The sequence below is a fragment of the Heterocephalus glaber genome, unplaced genomic scaffold (assembly GCF_053883595.1).
Source record: "Heterocephalus glaber isolate CG9 unplaced genomic scaffold, H.glaber_assembly_v1.0 deba00000818, whole genome shotgun sequence".
In the NCBI taxonomy this organism is placed as follows: Eukaryota; Metazoa; Chordata; class Mammalia; order Rodentia; family Bathyergidae; genus Heterocephalus; species Heterocephalus glaber.
In genome coordinates, this window is record NW_028258164.1 from 16,951,761 (window position 1) to 16,966,415 (window position 14,655).

The 14,655-nt window shown below is 44.6% G+C and overlaps 1 protein-coding gene across 5 annotated transcripts in view; it reads right to left on the bottom strand.

The window, feature by feature from the left end:
• Positions 1-11,236: 11,236 nt before the first annotated feature.
• The window catches only part of Paxip1 (PAX interacting protein 1), a 56,028-nt gene continuing 52,609 nt past the window's right edge, over positions 11,237-14,655 (bottom strand). For all 5 annotated transcript variants that reach the window (XM_087207828.1, XM_087207827.1, XM_004860343.4 and 2 more), the window contains 4 exons: positions 13,669-13,803; positions 13,504-13,579; positions 13,353-13,413; positions 11,237-11,674 (listed from right to left, as the gene is read on the bottom strand). In XM_087207828.1, coding sequence (XP_087063954.1) covers positions 11,659-11,674; positions 13,353-13,413; positions 13,504-13,579; positions 13,669-13,803 — 288 coding nt within the window. In that variant the 3' untranslated portion in view covers positions 11,237-11,658. The remainder of the gene's footprint in view (positions 11,675-13,352; positions 13,414-13,503; positions 13,580-13,668; positions 13,804-14,655) is intronic.

Here is a 14,655-nt window from a genome sequence, read left to right on the forward strand (position 1 = left end):
AGAATAACATAAGACTGACCGGGCTCAATGAAGAAACAGGAGAGAGTGGAGATGACATAAAAAAATCTCTTCACAGAAATAATGGCAGAAAACTTCCCAAGCAGGGGAAAAGAGCTTGACATGCAGATAAGTGAGGCATATAGGACTCCAAATAGCCTTGATCAAAAAAAATCGACACATAGGCATATAATTGTTAAGATTCCAGAAACACAACAGAAGAACAAAGTTCTCCAAGCAGTCAGAGAAAAGAAACAAATCACATACAAAGGAAAGCCCATCAGAATCACAGCAAACTTCTCAACACAAACCATCAAGGCAAGAAGAGCTTGGAGTGACATATTCCAAGCCCTAAAAGAAAACAGCCTCCAACCCAGATTGATGTACCCTGCAAAACTATCTTTCAAAATGGATGGAGAAGTAAGATACTTTCATGACAAAGAGCACCTTAGGAACTTCCTGAATACCAAACCAGCACTCCAAAGAATTTTACACACTATCCTAGGAACAGACATTGAGGATCACAACCCCAGGAAGCAAAGCAGAATGAACCTATCTGGCATGACAAGAAATTAAATGTAAAGGGGGAGAACCCAACAAAAAGAAAAAGTCATGGCAATGACAAGTCAATATGGTTCAGTTATAGCCATTAACATTAATGGTCTCAATTCACCAATCAAAAGAAATAGACTGGCAGAATGGGTCAAGAACCAAAATCCAACAATATGCTGCATACAAGAAACACATATAATTCAAAAGGAAACTCACAGACTGAAAGTTAAAGGGTGGAAAACAATACTCCATGTGACAGGAACCCGAAAAAAAGCAGGAGTAGCTATCCTCTTGGCAGATCAAGTAGATTTCAAACCAACACTGATTAAGAGAGACGAAGAAGGACACTACATCCTTGTAAAGGGAAGAATCCAAGAGCAAGAGATGACAATCATAAATATCTATGCACAAACACAAGTGCACCCAACTATATAAAACAAATACTAACGGACATGAAAAGTCACTTATGCACTAATACAATTGTAGCGGGGGAACTCAACACCCTACTGTCACAAATAGATAGATCAACTAGACTAAAAATAAGTAATGAAATACTAGAACTCAATCGAACTCTGAAACAAATGAACTTAACAGATGTTTACAGAGTCTTCCACCCCACAAAATCAAATACACATTCTTCTCAGCTGCACATGGGTCATTCTCAAAAATAGACCACATACTCACACATAGAACATGTTTAAGTAAGTGCAAAGGAATTGAAGTTATCCCCTGTGTATTATCAGACCATAGTGCGATGAAATTGGAGATCCATAGCAAAAGAAACTCAAAAAATTTCATAAACATGTGGAAATTGAACAACACACTTCTGAATCACCAATGGGTCACAGAAGAAATAAAGAAGAAATCAGACAGTTCCTTCAATTAAATGACAATGACAATACAACATATCGGAATCTATGGGACACAATGAAAGCAGTCTTATGAGGGAAATTCATAGCAGTGAATAGCATATTAGGAAAACAGAACGAGCCCAATTAAACAACCTGATGCTGAACCTCAAGCTTCTAGAAAAAGAAGAGCAGGACAACCCCAAAGATCATACAAGGGAGGAAATTATAAAGATCAGAGGAGAAATCAATGCAATGGAGACTAAGAGAACGATACAAAAAATCAATGAAGCCAAGAGTTGGTTCTTCGAAAGAATCAACAAAATTGACAAACTATTAGCCAACCTTGTCAGAAAAAGGAAAGAAAAGGCCCAAATCCATGCAATTAGGAATGAAAAGGGTGAAATGACAACAGACCCAGCAGAAGTCCAGAGGATCATCAATACCTACTTCCAGAACCTATACGCCAATAAGATGGACAACACAGAAGAAATGGACAGATTCCTAGATACATATGAATTGCCAAAGTTGAACAAAGAAGACCTAAAACTTCTGAACAACCCAATATCAACCAATGAAATTGAAAATGGAATTAAAAACTTATCAACTAAGAAAAGCCTGGGCCCTGATGGCTTCACTGCTGAATTCTACAAGACATTTAGAGAGGAACTGCTGCCACTACTCTTTAAACTCTTCAATGAAATTGAAAGGGAAGCAATAATCCAAAATTCATTCCTGGAAGCAAGCATCACCTTGATCCCCAAAGCAGAGAAAGACCCAACTGAAAAAGAGAACTATAGGCCAATCTCACTAATGAACATAGATGCAAAAATCCTTAATAAGATAATGGCAAACAGAATGCAGAAGATCATCAAGAAGATCATACACTCTGATTAAGTGGGATTCATGCCAGGGATGCAGGGATGGTTCAATATACGAAAATCAATTCATGTAATACACTATATCAATAGAGCCAAGGACAAAAACCATATGATTATCTCCATAGATGCAGAAAAAGCGTTTGACAAAATCCAACGTGCATTTATGATAAAAACCCTACAAAATATTGAAATAGATGTTCTCTACCTCAAACTGATAGAAGCCATCTATGAAAAACCAACAGCCAATATCATACTAAATGGTCAAAAACTGAAATCCTTCACACTAAAATCACGAACAAGACAAGGATGTCCACTATCACCACTCTTGTTCAATATAGTTCTGGAAACATTAGCCACAGCAATTAGACAAGAGAAGGAAATAAAAGGAATAAAGATAGGTAATGAAGAAGTCAAATTGTCATTATTTGCAGATGACATGATACTCTATATAGAAGACCCCAAGAACTCCACCAAAAGTCTTCTAGACTTAATAACCAAATTCAGTCAAGTAGCTGGTTACAAGGTCAACACACAAAAATCAATAGCTTTCCTCTACACCAATGACAGACTCACTGAGAGAGAAATAGGGCAAATAATTCCTTTCACAGTAGCATCCAAAAAACTGAAATACCTAGGAATCATCCTAACGAAAGAAATCAAAGACCTCTTTTCTGAAAACTATGGCACTCTGAAAAGAGAGATTGAAGATGATATCAGAAAATGGAAAGACATCCCCTGCTCCTGGGTAGGAAGGATTAATATAGTAAAAATGGCCATATTTCCAAAACTGCTAGATAGATTTAATGCAATTCCAATTGAGATCCCACCAGCATACTTCACGGACCTCGAGAAAACAATCCAAAAATTCATTTGGAACAAGAAGAGACCCGGAATAGCAAAAGCAATTCTAGCTAACAGAGACATGGCAGGGGGTATCACAATCCCCGACCTGCAACTCTACTACAAAGCTACTGTGATAAAAACAGCATGGTACTGGCAAAGAAACAGACTTGAGGACCAGTGGAACAGATCAGAAGATGCAGAAACAACACCAGACACACTCAGCCATCTCATCTTCGATAAAGGAGCCAAACACCCTCACTGGAGGAAAGATAGCCTCTTTAATAAATGGTGCTGGAAAAATTGGGCTTCAACTTGCCAAAGATTAAAACTAGACCTGTATCTCTCACCATGCACTAAACTAAAATCAAAATGGATTAAAGATCTAAATATTAAAATAGAAACTCTGAACCAGTTGGAACAGAGGTTAGGTAGAACCCTTGAAGACATCGGTGTAGGAAAAGATTTTATGAACAAAACCTCAGTTGCCCGTGAACTACCACAAACAATCAACAAATGGGATCTCTTCTTATTAAAAGGCTTCTGCAGAGCAAGAGAAACCACCAGCAGTGTGAAAAGACAATCCACAATGTGGCAAAATATCTTCACCTGCTCTTCCTCAGACAAAGCTCTACTATCTCGAATCTATAAAGAACTTCAAAAGATCAGACCTCCCAAATTTAAAGACCCAATCCAAAAATGGGCATCTGAAATGAACAGACATTTCTCACACAAAGAAGTAGAAATAGCAATACATGAAAAAATGCTCAACATCACTGGTCATTCGAGAGATGCAAATGAAAACAATGCTGAGATTCCACTACACTCCAGAAAGAATGGCTGCTATCATGAAATCAACCAATAACCAATGCTGGTGGGGCTGTGGGGAAAGAGCAACCTTGCTCCACTGCTGGTGGGAGTGTAGACTGGTGCAAGCACTGTGGAAATCAGTATGGAGATACCTCAAAGAACTAGGACTGGAAGTCCCATTTGACCCCACTATTCCACTGCTGGGGATCTTCCCCAAAGAATTAAAAGAATCATACCACAGTGATATATGTGCACCCATGTTCATAGCAGCACAGTTTGTAATAGCTAAAACTTGGAAACAGCCCAAATGCCCATCAACTGGAGACTGGATAAAGAAAATGTGGTTTTTTAATAAAATGGAGTACTATTCAGTCATAAAAAATGAGAAATTAAAGACATTTAGAGCTAAGTGGATGCACATTGAGGCAATACTCTTAAGTGAAATCAATAGGACACACATGTGTAAATACCAAATAGTTTCTCTGTTGTGAGAAACTGAAAGTGTAAATAAGGACTAAACGTATAATTGGTAATGTGAAATAGGAAGAAAAGGGGCAAAGGGGAAGGAAGTGGGAGGGCTAGGGGAAAGGATAGAAGGGAATGGGATTAATATGAGAAAATGGAAAAATAGGAACAAAATCTTTGTAAATAGGGAGGACTGGAGGGGTTGAAGGGAGGGCTGGGCAAGGGTGAAAAATAAGACCCAAGAGAGACTATGTAAAGGTGCAAATTTCCAATGATGAATGTCATTATATTGTATACCTAAAATGTACCAATGATTAGAATGAATAATCGATAATGTAAAATAGGAAGAAAAGGTCCAAAGGGGTAGGGGTAGTGGGAGGGGCAGGGAAAGGAAAGAAGGGAAAGGAAAAAATGATGAGAAATGGAAAAAATGGAAAGAAAGTCTTTGTAAATAGGGAAGGGTGGAGGGCATGAAGGGAGGGCTAGGAATGGGGAAAAAATAAGAACTAAGATGCATCATGTAAAGGTACAATTCCCAATGAGAAATGTAATTGTGTTGTATACCTACAATGTACCAATAAAAGAATTTAAAAAGAAAATGAGTGCAGCCACTGGGCTGTCCCACAAAGGAGGTTGCTGGGACAAGAGTCCTGGAGGCTGGAAGCCCGAGGTCCAAGAGTCACAGGACGGTGCCCCCGACACAGTGCTGGAGAAGACCTGACCAGGGCCCCTCGGGCTTCCACGGTCCCAGGTTGAGGCCTCACTGCGCCAGCCTTGGCACCTCCTGTGCGACCTTGGCCTACATCTCCCGTTTGTAAGACAACAGTCACATTAGTTCAGCACCACCCAGCAGACCCCATTGTCCTCGGTCACGGCTGCACAAGCTGTCCTGAAATCAGGCACTGCAGGGAGGGCTCCCATGGGGCTGGGGGAAACAATCCAACCCCACAGCCATCTCCTTCCAGGGGTTAACTTGCAGTGTGAGGTGGGGGGAGAAGCTCACCTAGATCTTCAGAGGCCTTACACTTGAAGTTAAGATAAATTACAGGTGACTGCTCAGGATATCTCATGTAACACCTGGGGTGTACAAAGTGTGATTAAAAGTTGTAAAGTACGATTTTAAGTTTTAAAAATATTACATTAAAAGACGCATTGCCATGAATCCCCCTCAAATACTGCTTTGCTTTTAACATATTTATCCTATCATTCCTGCAACTTTTTTTTTTGAGACAGGGTCTCTCTTTATAGTGCGGACTGGACTTGAACTATGTAGCCCAGGCTGGCCTCCAACTCTGCCTCTAGAGTGCTGAGATTACAGGTGTGCACCACCACGGCCAGCTCCTGCCACTTTCTGAAGCAGTTCTGAAAGTCCTCTTTACAGGGTGTCTTTTATGAGGTGTGATAAAAAAAAAAAATACAGGGAATGCTGCTGCTGTGTGCCACCTAATGGAAAAGCAGGGTAGTAAAAGCATGGTGGTGTGTCCTTGTTCACGTGTGTTCGGACTTTTGGCTCTTCTCCAAAATCAAAATGACCAAGAAAAAATAAAAAGTTTAATGTTTTGAATCAATTCAGGACACTGAGGCAGCCAGGGAAGCACAACTGAAGACATGCAGCAGAGTCACAGTGGCCAAGAAGCGGGACCCTCGGGGCAGTCTCCGAGGTCTAAAGGCAGAGCTGTGTGTGCACATGGCACCTGGGGCTGGTATGGAATGCCCAGACAGGCAGGGGCTCTAGGAGCTGTCCCTTTCCTGTGTGTCACCGGAGAGCTGCCAGCAGGGGGTAGCAAAGGCCACATTCTGACGGGGACCAGGAGCTAGTGCTCAGGAGCAAGAGGGATGGGCAGAGGGGTCTTGGGCCAGGGGCTCGTGGGAAGGCTGTGGGCACAGGAGTCACTGAGGGCAGCACCTCGGGGACCCCAATGCTCCATCTCTTCCATCTCCATAGCATCCTGGGCACAGAAACCTCGGGTTGCCATGATATTTCCAGACGACATCAGTGCGGAGACCTCCACAACCCCCTCAGCACACCCAGGAGGGTGACATCTGTGTCTCACATGAAAGGGTGTCCAGGAGCAGCCATGGCAATTGCCAGTGTCGGAGCCCCGCCTCACTGCCACCACACTCCAGCACAGCCAGAACCTGGAGAAACTGGGTCCCACCAGGGCCTGGGACCTGCAAGGTGAGAGATGCAAATGAGCCCAGCAGGCTGAGTCACGGGGGTGCCGAGCCGGCCAAGGTAGCCCAGAACTGGTGGGACCCACGGGCCTCTCGGACTTGGGTGTGACTTGGGGCTCAGGGTCCCCAGGCTTCTGATGAGCTGGCCATCAGGCTGTGTGCTGGTTTCTTACCTCTTACATAAACTACATGGGGCAAGAAAATGAACGAGGGTAATGAAGGAAAATGCTCACAATCATGTTAAAAGCAAATGCTAGGAATCTGGGAGGCTGAGGCAGGATGATCACAAGTTCCAGCCCAGCCAGGACAACTTAATGATTTAGCAAGACCCTGTCTCAAAATAAAGCAAAAAGGGCTGGGAATACAGCTCAGTGCAAAGGCGCTGGGTTCGGTCCTCACACACACACACAAGCACAAATTTGCCGTTCAAACCCAAGGCTGCATCCTCAGAGCCTGGTCTTAAACATGCACCTCCATTCATTGCTAGGCTCAAGGTGCAGACAGCCCATTCGGCACTGAGGCACAGGTCCCAGTTGTCCCCGGGTCTCTCCAGGACAAGAAATGAGCTCCCCCAGGTCCCTCATCAGGAGGGTTTCCAGCAGCCCAAGGGAATGACTCTTAGTCTCGGCACTGTGGGGTGTCACTGCAAGGAGGTCCCCAAGCAACAAGCAACTCTGTAGCTCATTTTTACAGTCTGCTAAAAGGAGCAATTGTGGAACTCTCTGAGGTATTTGGGGTTTGGTGGTGAACTGATCTCGAGGCCAGCTCTTAAGCCCAGACACCTCCATATCCAAACTCAGGTAACAATTTTGTTTCTTACTATCCACAGGCACTTTCCAAAGTTCTGATTTTTCCTGAGGGACATGTGTGCGCTCGTGTGTGCACACGGGTGACAGTCCAGGGAACGTTCCACCATTCCTCTCTAGATAATTTTCCATACGGAAAGACACCAGGCTAAGGAAGAGTCAGCACACCCAGTGCTACAGCTGAGGTCCTCATGTTACCACCCCAAAACACCAGATGACCACAACCATGATGAGGACCACCACCGTGCACAACTTCTGCATTGGGAAATATCTGAAAACAGGAGGACACTGAAATAAAAACGAAGTATCTGACATGCATACACAAAACAAAGTCCACCGATGACAGACAGGTACTGGCTGAAAATACAACACCTGGGATCACCAGAGTTCTCTGTGCTGGAGTTTGCAGACTCTTTGGCCCAATGTCCTGTTCTTCTGGAATGAGCCGCCATACTGTTTATGACCACCACCACCCCCAGGCAATCCAGATACTGGAACATAGAGAAAGCCAACTGTCAACAACTACTTCGTCACTGGCGATGCAGTGTACTTTGGTTCATGAACTCGCTTCTCTCCACAATTTCAGTTGAAAACCGAACCGGACGAGAACCCAATAAAATTTCCCCCTAAGGTCAATAGTGAACCTAACCATTGGATTTGATTTGGTTCTTGTCCAGTTCAGTTTGCGACCAGAATGGTGGAAAGAATCAAGTTTGTGAACCAAGGGACCACTGTAGCTGTAAAGTCAGTGACAACAATGGCATCAAATGTCAATTGGATATTAACAGACCCTAAGAGCCACTCAAGAACACCCTTACCCAGGACAAAGAGGTCTATGATCTCAGTGAAGACAGGCTGCCCACATACTGACTATACTAATTCAGACCACTTGCTGGATGCAAGAGGTCCAGCAGACCCCAGGACTATATGCCTTCTCCTTCAGCTCAACCCACCAAACCTGGCCTCCCCCAACAGAATACAGGTCCCGAGATCTTTCTGCTCCCAGGTGATCGTTTTAGCTCTCTTCACTCCAAGCCTGTCTCCCAAGGTCATCTCTCACTCGTCACTGGGGCAGAGTAACACTTCAGTCCTGACGCATAGCTCTCCTCCTGGGTGTCGGTCTCACCTGTAGTCAGGTCAGGCATTCGGCTGTCACCTCTGCTGCCCTGGGCTGTGGAGACCCCAGGAGCAAAGTTGGCCAGGAGTTAGTGGTTTGGTTGGCCTCCTCCTCTGCCACTTGGGTTGTGTGATCTAAAGAAGGGCCCCAGGCATGCAGTTCCTCTGTTCTCCTGTACACAGTGAGGCCAGCGAGGGTCAGCATGGGCTGGGGCCCGGTAATAAGTTTTGCAAGTAGGAAATATGTGTCCTGACATTTTCTTCAAGATTGTTTGGGGCTGTGCAATTTCTTGTGATTTGGTATAAATTTTAGGATGTATTTTTTTTATTTCTGGGGTGGGGGGAACCACTGAGATTTTGATAGGGTTGCACTGAACCTTCAGGTTGCTTTGAGTAATAATGCTATCTTAACATTACTGTCTTCCAGGCCACAAACAGCATGTCTTCCCACTGAATGTTTTAATTTCTTCCATTGTTTCACAGTTTTCAGTGTCCAAGTCTAACCTCTTGAACGTTTATGTTCATTTCTAAGTATCGTATTCTTTTTGGTGTTATTTGTGTATAGAAAAATGGACTCTTCAGTGTTGATTTTGCATCCTGAGACTTTGCTGAATTCATAGTTCTAAGAGGTTTTTCTGTGGCATCTTTGGTTTTCTACATACAAGATCATGTCGCCTGTGAAACATCCATCAAGTTTCATATTTCAATCATTTATCTTGTTTCTAGGAGTCCCTGTCAATGCCTTTTCAAATCTGCTGGGCTCTTTTTGGTAGTTTCTTCGTCCACGTTTTCAAGTGGTCTACGTGGTTCTCTCCCTGGTTCTGTTTGCTTGGTCACAATCCCCCTCTCCTCTGAGAGTTGGTATCCTGGGTTGAAGACGGTTGCACCAAAGACCTGCAACTGCTTCTGCAGGCTCCTGGCCCAGGGTCTGGGTGGGAGTGTTCAGGTAGCATGTGCGGTGAGGAGCTGGTGCCGCAGCTCCAAGGGTTGAGACAGGCAGTGGCCAGGCCTGGTGGCACTGCTGGCTGACTTCCATTCACGCTCGACCCAGTGCTGCCATCCCCTCTGCTCTCTCCTTGTTTTGCCAGTTCATGGATTCATTGTTCATACCTACTCACCCATCTAACCTCAACACTTTCCATTTTCAGGAAGAGGCTGGGCCCAGGTTCCCACCGCCTACTGAAGATAGAAACCTGTCCCTGGGCCCGGAGGCCTCATACCCTCAAGGACCTCATTTAACCCAACTTGTCTCGGCACTGGCATCTGTCACTGTCCATCCAAGTGCCCTGGAGCCACTACGTCAACACCTTAAGAAGGGAGCTCAGCTTACATACCTTACTCGAACTGCAGCTGCATTCCACCCTTCAATTCTTTCTGCTCCCTCTGCCAAGGTCCTTCTTTAGATCAACATCGCTGCTCTTGCTTCCCTAAGTGTACAATCTGTGGTGTGAACAAAGTGATGCTTCCCTTTGGAAAGCCCCCTTTCCCTCCAAGTCTCCAACCAAAGGGCCCAGGTCTTCCCCCTTCTCACCGAGATGACTCCGTGCTCTTCCCGCCTCCCAGCTCTGTGCCTCCATTCAAGTTTATCTTTCCCAAGTTATTTTACTCCCTCCAAAAACAAAGCTACACTCCTTCCCTAAAAGCAGGACCTCACCAGAAAATGATCAGCCTTCAAAGCTACAGATCAGAAATGCCAGCCCGCATCAGCCTATCCCACCTCACCCACCATGCCCTCTTGCTCAGTGGCTTCTCTGTAAGGCAGGTGTAACAAGTTGTGCATCTGAAAACACAGCCATTAGGACACATTTTAAATGTCCAACAGGTAAATATTCTTGTAGACAATAAACACAGACAGTTGTATTTAATAAGACCTCAGAATATCAGGTCACCATGAAATTACCACAGGACAAGTCAGACAGGAAACGGGTAATGCAGGTGTTGGCCCTTGCTTTAAAATGTGACATGGTATGGTGATGTCTCCAAAGCCAGGTCTCCTTTCCTTGGCAGACAAATTCCATGGGTCCTGGCCCACGGGGCCGGGAGAAAGCCCTGCAGGAGTGGTGCTGGAAGACAAGATACAGCCAAGACAAAACCTGAGTTCTGAGGACGCCACAGGGGACTTTATTCTGTCTGCCCTCTAATCCATGTGCTCCCTGAAACGGCATTCAAGGACTCAACTGTAGAGATTATGCAATTAAAGGAAGAACTCTGAAGCAGATCACAAACGTTTCTAGGAAAACACTTCTGAAAATGTCATGAGAACAAATGGAGGGTTTCAGGCGCACACTGCTTGTGAGACAGGATCAGCGGCCACAATGTGACCAGCAGCGCCAGTCACCGGTGGGACTGCAAGCACTCGATGGAATGGAGTCTGTGCTGCACTGAGCAGGACGTTGGCAGAGCTGCACCAGAAGCAGGAGGGCTGTGGCGCTGCCCCCCACTGCTGCACCTGTGCTCCATGACAGCCACACTTTCCACCTGTGTCAGCCAGCTGCGCCTTCCACCGGGTAAGACTAGGGAAGTTTCCCCTAGGATCAAGATGTGATGTGTGCGTACCAATATGCCACGATGAGTATTTATTATGTATCACAAGCATATCGTTTTAAAAAGCCAGGCCAGGAATTTAGCTCAGTGGTTCCGCTGCCTGCCTCCCAAGCAAAAGGTCCCAAGTTCGATCCCTGGTACACCACCCCCCCAAAAATAATAAAAAGCCAGTACATACAAAAAAAGGATTACTCAATTCTAAGTTCAAAAGTACATTTATTTAAAATATGGGCAGGATATCAATATAAAAGAAAAGAGTATAAGAAATAAAAATAATCAAGGTACAAAACATTTCAAATCTTTAACATCCATAATTTAGATAGCAAGGTCTTTATTTACACCATTTTATTTGTAGCTGAAATTTCATAGTTTTGTGAAGACATTTAAAAACCTGGCAAATGAATCATAAAACCTAATGTGGCCTCATAAAGTCATATAATACAAAACATAATTTATGTTTCCTCAGAATAAAATTACACATCTTAATAAGATGCAGCACAGGTATCCCACTGTCTTCCTGCTTTAGTGCCTCGTCCTAAAGAAGCAGCTGGAAAACAAGCACGCAGTCGGCCAGTCAGGAGCCTGGGCTCCTGGCTCAGCTCCAGCTCAGCGGGAGCGTGGCCATCAGTTAAATTTGTACGTGGGCTTGTTAAGGAAAAAGGCTTTGAACACAAGAAGTGCAACACTGCACAAAGACCTGTGCCGGGAGCTCCCCAGTTTTCGGTCCCATTGGAATGGCACCACTTCTTCAGCCGTTTGCATGGGGGCTTTAATCCCAGTACCACCAAAAATAAAAATAAATTAAAACAGAGCCTTCCAACATAGACAGGGTCACTCAGATTGACAAGGGGCCATGGTATCATTCCAGGCCCTGGCCAAAGCCGAGGCCCAGTACCAGCAGGGTCTCTTCTCAGCTTCACAGCTAACAGGGCCAATGCACAACCCAGGTGGGATCGGTTCCCAGAACGTCAGCACTAACACTGGCCCTATGCACCTTCAAACATCCCATGGGCCAGGCTGGCCAAGCCTCTTTCAGGCTCAGGGCGGAAAAGGCCCCTGAGATATCACAACACCCACAAATCATGAACACAGCAACACTCAAAGTAATTCTTGCTCCTGAAAATAAGTACAGAAGACAACAGGCTCTCACCAACATAAACCTAGCAGTAGAGAGACCTGGACAAGACACAGGACCAGCGTGCGTACAGAACATGTTCACAGCTCATCTGCACAACCTGGACAGATGGCCCTGTCCTCAGACTCTGAGGCCACCACTCATGGATGCACATGAAGCCCACCCAGCTCTGGTCCTGACGGTGCGGGTGCTCCACACAACTGCCACTCTGGCCAGTGCCTGCTGGGCAGCACCTGGCTGGCTCACGGAGCTGAGGCCACCTTTCCTCTAAAGGGGTCCTCTCCCAACGGTCCCCCTGAGGTCTTCTGCCTGATACACAATCTTAAGCCCTTTCAGGCTAAGGGGAACTATTTGATCAGCGTCATCCACAGAATGAACCCTGTTCGTGTGAAGGAGACAGGGTAGATATCTCTGATCTCCTGTCTAAAATACACGTCCCCTGTACAAGGAGAGGTCCAGTTACAGTCCAGGCTGCCAGAGCTGCTGTGCAGGCCCTCAGCCTAACTCCCTCGGGAAGCTCCATGGCCCTCCTTTGAGGGAACCTGGGATTGAATAGTGGTTTTGCACAAGGATTTGTGAGATGCATTTTGCTTCACTATGGGCTGCTGGGCACACATTAAAGCAGAATTCCTGATTTTTAATGAAGATTATAAACAACACAAGAAACCCTATGTCTTCCTCCTTGCATGAAAACATAAAAAGCCTAAGTCCGTTCAAGTGTTATTCTAAAGGCTTCTTTTTGTCTGTTACCTACTAGTAAAGGTTACTAAAAGTGATTTATTACAATGCTTCTATTAAGCTGTGTTTTTATTTCCCTGGCCAAGCTACATTTCATTTTGAAAACTACAAAGTCAAAAACTAGTTGATAAAAAGAAACAATTATTTAAAGTATTTATTTTTGCAGTTATTTTCTATTTTATCTAATTGTGAAATACTCAAAACACCCTACATGAGCAGATAGCCCGCGTCCTCACCAACTGCTCACTACTAAAACTGACCACTCAGTGAGTGAGAGACTGTGTCTACTCGAGGCCCCTGAAGGTTCTGAAGAGGAAAGGCTGCCAGCAGTGCGCATCCCAACAGCAAGGACAGGGCAGGACAGGGCAAGGCTGGCAGCCACAGCCAGGGCCCATGACTGGGCCTGGACCCTCCTCCATGCACAGCCTACTCTGTCAAAGGATATGATTCATAGTCCATCGTTTGAGTCAGCACTCCAGTTAGAACAAACTCTGCATTATGAACATCTGGAAGGAACAAGAACCAAAACCATTAACAAAGGCGCAGCATGTGGGCTGTGCATGTGGCAGGCGAGGCACAGCAAGGGAGTTGCATACCTATTCCTCTGGCAAAATATTCTCGGCACAAGTGGAGGTCATTTTCGCAGGATATCACGATGATTTCCGACAGACTCTGAGGAGGGACACATGCTCATCAGTGACAACGGACACCCCTGAGCAGGACCCTGGCAGCTGCCAGGTGTGACACACTGAACTCCTCACCTTGTTCTGCTTATGCTCCACCAGCTTGCGGAAAGACGGCTGCTTGGACAGCACCTTCCCGCCCGCACACTCCACGATGGCCTTCATGGTGGATAGGCTCGGGCAGATCCCAGGGGTGATGTAGAAGTATTTTGCCTGAAAGAAAAATGAAAACACAGGTGTTACGCTTTCAAATGCTTTTAGCTCTGAGATGCTTGACAAAAATGTCTAATTTCTTGAAATTATGAAGGTAATGCTCTCCTGTTTGTCCTCTGCCTGGAGCCCACCTAGAAAAATCTAAGTATGGAATTTTGGAATAACGAAGCACTTTCACATGTGATATAAGAGCGGTGATAATGGAAAGGGACCCAAAAGAAACAGAGTGATCAGACCCTAAGTCGGCACTGCATTATACCTACTGGCATCTACCAGGCAACAGCTCAACACAGCACCACTCTAGCATAACAATCTTCTCCTTTACCTTCTCTGTATTATTTAGACTCAAGCAGAAGAGGCAGTAAGATTACTGCTTAAGATTTAATTTTCTAACAAGCTTGTTCCTACGTATACAACAAAATACTATTTTGTTTTAAACTGCTCACAGGAAAAAAGCTAAATAAATATTTGAAAAATCAGACTATTTTAGGTAAAATCATGCTAATTCAGTATTCAAGTCATTTCTAATTCCTAAACTGGCTCCTTAGGATAACTTCAAAGAACAGGTTATTGATCTACTTAGCTCTCTGATACAAAACATGCTTCCCAACTATTCTAAGTCTCTCATCTAACAAATATTTTAAAATCTTTAGTTCTGAATTAGGCAAAATTCAATTAATACTTTTCCAATATCTCTCCTAACTGAAGACACATTTACTGAGAAGAGTATACGCAATGTCCTTCAAAGATTTAACAGCAGAAAGTGAACTTTGACTGATTACATTATCCATGAACAGCTCTGAACACCCCTATCTCTAACAGATCTGCACGTTTGATTCTTGTGCTAGTCCT